General features: G+C 41.5%; 1 protein-coding gene across 1 annotated transcript in view; it reads right to left on the bottom strand.

Moving 5' to 3' along the window:
* Positions 1-3,578: 3,578 nt before the first annotated feature.
* The window catches only part of slc6a5 (solute carrier family 6 member 5), a 17,638-nt gene continuing 17,473 nt past the window's right edge, over positions 3,579-3,743 (bottom strand). The window contains exon 14 of the mRNA XM_034078161.1: positions 3,579-3,584. Coding sequence (XP_033934052.1) covers positions 3,579-3,584 — 6 coding nt within the window. The remainder of the gene's footprint in view (positions 3,585-3,743) is intronic.

Below are 3,743 nucleotides of genomic sequence, written 5' to 3'. Positions count from 1 at the left end.
TGCATACTTTTGCAAAATGGTTAGCAGTGCCACACGAGCGGCACGATTTACCAAAAGCAGGGCACAGGTCCCGCCCATATTCACAAGAGGCAGCCTTTTCCCTCAGCCTGGGAGAAAACGCATCCAAGAGCTCTCCATCCTCTTGTTTAAGGTTGCCAAAAACGTACCTCTCAAAGATTACGTTCTTTGCGGGTGTGAAGTATTGCTCCAGTGCCACCAGTATAGCACCCGCATCTTTTTGTTGGTCCGCTGTGAGTCCCAGGTTGTGTTTGTAAACATGTCGGCAGTCGTTCCCCATTAGCCTCCTGAGCGCAGCTGCTTGTACCGGCTTTACTTTCTCGCTGAGCCCGGTCGCAAGCAGATAATCCTCAAATTCTGCTCGAAAGCTCAACCAGTTGCCGTGGATGTCCCCCGCCATCTTCATAGGCTCCGGAGGTGGGATGCTGGATGCCATTGTTCCAACGTGACGCTAATGCTAACAGGCTAACTGAAACTGCTAAACCTCACCAAAACAAATAAACGCACTCTGTCTCAGCGACGGACAGTAGCATGCAATCCACAGCTGGGTCCTATTTGAGCTTCTGACACCATGTTTGTAGATGTATGTGCATTAATGCACAAGGCAAGTCAGGCTGTGTCTCAACGCCGTGTATTCACATTGAGCAGGCAATCATACAACTGAGGTATATTCACGTGAGGCAGATATATATATAACACAGGCACAATACGTCCAAAGGGTGGAGCTGCAACCTAGCCTAAACCACCCTGTAACAGGGTGTACGGTTTAACCATGTCCTGGATGTAGGAAGGGCCAGATCCATTCGCAGCATGGTACGCAAGTACCAGTGTCTTGAAGTGGATTCTAGCAGTTACCGGAAGCCAGTGGAGGGAGCGGAGGAGCGGCGTGGTGTGGGAACATTTAGGAAGGTTGAAGACCAGACGAGCCGCTGCATTCTGGATGAGCTGCAGAGGTCGGATGGCACATGCAGGTAGACCAGCCAGGAGGGAGTTGCAGTAGTCTAGGCGTGAGATGACGAGAGCCTGGACCAGAACCTGCGTCGCTTTCTGGGTCAGCTGATGTTGTAAAGCGTGTATCTGCAGCAACGGGTTGTAGCAGCGATGTTTGTAGTTTGTTATCCAGGATCACACCCAGATTCCTTGCAGTCTGAGTCGGGGAAACAACAGAGAAGCCGATGTTGATTGTCAGGTCAAGAGTGGGACACTTCTTACCTGCGTGCATTTAATGTACAACAGGCCAGCTCCACCCGATCATTGAAATAGCAAATTCGTTTGACATGAAAGATGCATCTCTTCTTCCTCAGTCAGCACATGGTATGTACCAACAAACACCAGGCCTGAAGGAGTGTTCAAATCATGTTTTGTTTTTTAAATCTCCTCCTCTTTGATCATAAATCCTGTTAACTAAAATCAGAATGTAACATTTTCATACAGCTGCTATGCTTTCAGCTATTTCGCTGGTTATAAAAGTGGATTAAAAGGTCAGAGAGGGGATTTATGCATAATTAAAAGACAGTGACAACAAATAAAACAATGACATTTATTTATTGAGTCATAGGTTATACATTTCATGATATAATAGCGATATATTATTATTGGCAAAGATACTATAATCCAATTGCATTTCTATACATAAATACAAAATCTGAGGTAGGGCCTCAAAGATTGGTGACATTGAAAATAAATAAATGCATTTCACATATATGATATATATTTCCTTTTTTCTTTTTTACATTTCACACTTATTTAAAAGATATTTGTTATATCAATATCTACTCTGTTTTCAAATCAAAACAATGTTATGGGCTGTCGGAGGCACATATCTATATCCATAGGCAGCAGTACCTCACGTAGAACACACATAAATATATGACATTACTCAAGTAATTAGAAATGTAACCTATGCATTCATAGGTCAGACAACAAAGTGCCAAAAAGACACGACAAACATAACAATATGAATACCGGTACCATATGAGACAGACAATTAGCTATTCTGTGGTGTTATTTTGATATACATACAATATTCAACCATTAGAGGACATCTATAAGGCCAATGGTTACCTGAAGATGTTTTGTAACGTATTGGCAAACATCGAGGAACACTACATGGGATATGAATGGCAGTATCTTAACTTCCTATACGTAGATGACACATTCCTTTATTCTTCTAAAGTTTGTTTTTCTGTTTTCACTACAACCCTAGTTTAAGTACTCTTTCTTTGGTTACCTATACTGCCCAAAGTTGACTTGCAGGCAAAGCGAAATAACGTTTATTTTTCTGTTTTCTCCATCCTCCTCTGTTAAATTCATTTAGAACAAAAAGTTCCCCAACGCATACATGCACAGACTTATTCTACTGAGAGAGAAAGGAGAAGGATTACAATACATGAACATTGAGTTACAGCAACACAAACTGCACATGCAAGCTCTTCGGTGTTATATTTTATGAGGCAATGTGGATTTAACTAAACCCTAAGCTGTTTTTTTTTCTCGAACCAAAAGCACAGAAGCCCAGTAGAAATGGAAACACAGAGACACAACACACAGAATGTACTGCTATTTAGCCGTGGCTCTTATGGCCACCCCTGTTCTCAAGTGAGTGGTGGCCATTGGATTCATTTTTCTTTTGGAGCATTATGGTGTTGGCAGTTTCACCCAGCTCACAATTTGTCAACTAAGAAAGACAGAGGCATCCTGGATAGAGAAATCTCCTCTAGGTCTACGCTGAGACTGGCCGGCCACTATCTGATTGATAGTTAGATAGAGTTCCGTAAAACTAATACAGAGACAAACACCCACACACACATGAGCATACAGACATACATTATTATTACGTTTGAACGAATAAAGCTACTTAACAAAAGCAACACTGTGGAGCAAGCAAGTTATTTAACAACAGGGCTTTTGTGCTCATTAGTTGATTATGTTTTTGTATACAACCTCTTTAATAACATCTGTGCTATATGCATGTCGAGAATATGAAAAGACATGGCTTTGAGATACGGTTAAGAAGACCCTTAAACGTCTGAGCAACGGTAATTGCATCCAAGTACAAGTAAACGCCTGCAGTGTTAAAAGCATAATAAAGCCAATCAGGACTTTGTGTCAACGTGAATGTGCAGACCCAAATAGTCAAAGTGTGGAAAGTTCTAACTGCTTCTGTGTTTATACATGGTGTTACTGTGTAGGTAATTGCTTGGCAACCGAAAAGTTGACTGCTGTCATGTGACATTAAAGGCCTGCTGAGCTGCACCGTTTTCTTTCCTTCATGCTGCAGAGTAGTTACATCTGAAGAGGACTTTGACGCCCACAGAAACGCTCTAACAGAGGCTCATTAGTGCTCATGATGTCTTGACAGCACAATTTAAAGGGACTACATTACAGCCATTTAACTGATTCTGATGGATCACAGTGTGAGCCTTTCATTTTCTGAATATGAGGATAAAACGCGTGCCAATACAATTTAAAGTTGGTTACAAGGATGAGGATTTTGTTAATTAATCTTAACTAGTTATTGTTTTACATTTAACTATGTTATAAAAAGCAATATACTTGATTTAGCACTGCACACAGTTGGGCACAAGTCACTCGTACATCCTGTATCGGCATCGCAAGGCGCGTTTAACAAAAAGCAAGCATAAATCAAAGCGATGCTGCGTTGAGGTACTCAAAGTAGTATTCTGACCCTCTGCAACAAACTCTAAATATAATTTAGCATTCGG

The sequence above is a fragment of the Pseudochaenichthys georgianus genome, chromosome 3 (assembly GCF_902827115.2).
Source record: "Pseudochaenichthys georgianus chromosome 3, fPseGeo1.2, whole genome shotgun sequence".
Taxonomy (NCBI): domain Eukaryota; kingdom Metazoa; phylum Chordata; class Actinopteri; order Perciformes; family Channichthyidae; genus Pseudochaenichthys; species Pseudochaenichthys georgianus.
Note: the sequence above shows the minus strand (reverse complement) of the source record. Positions and strands in the feature narration are given on the sequence as shown.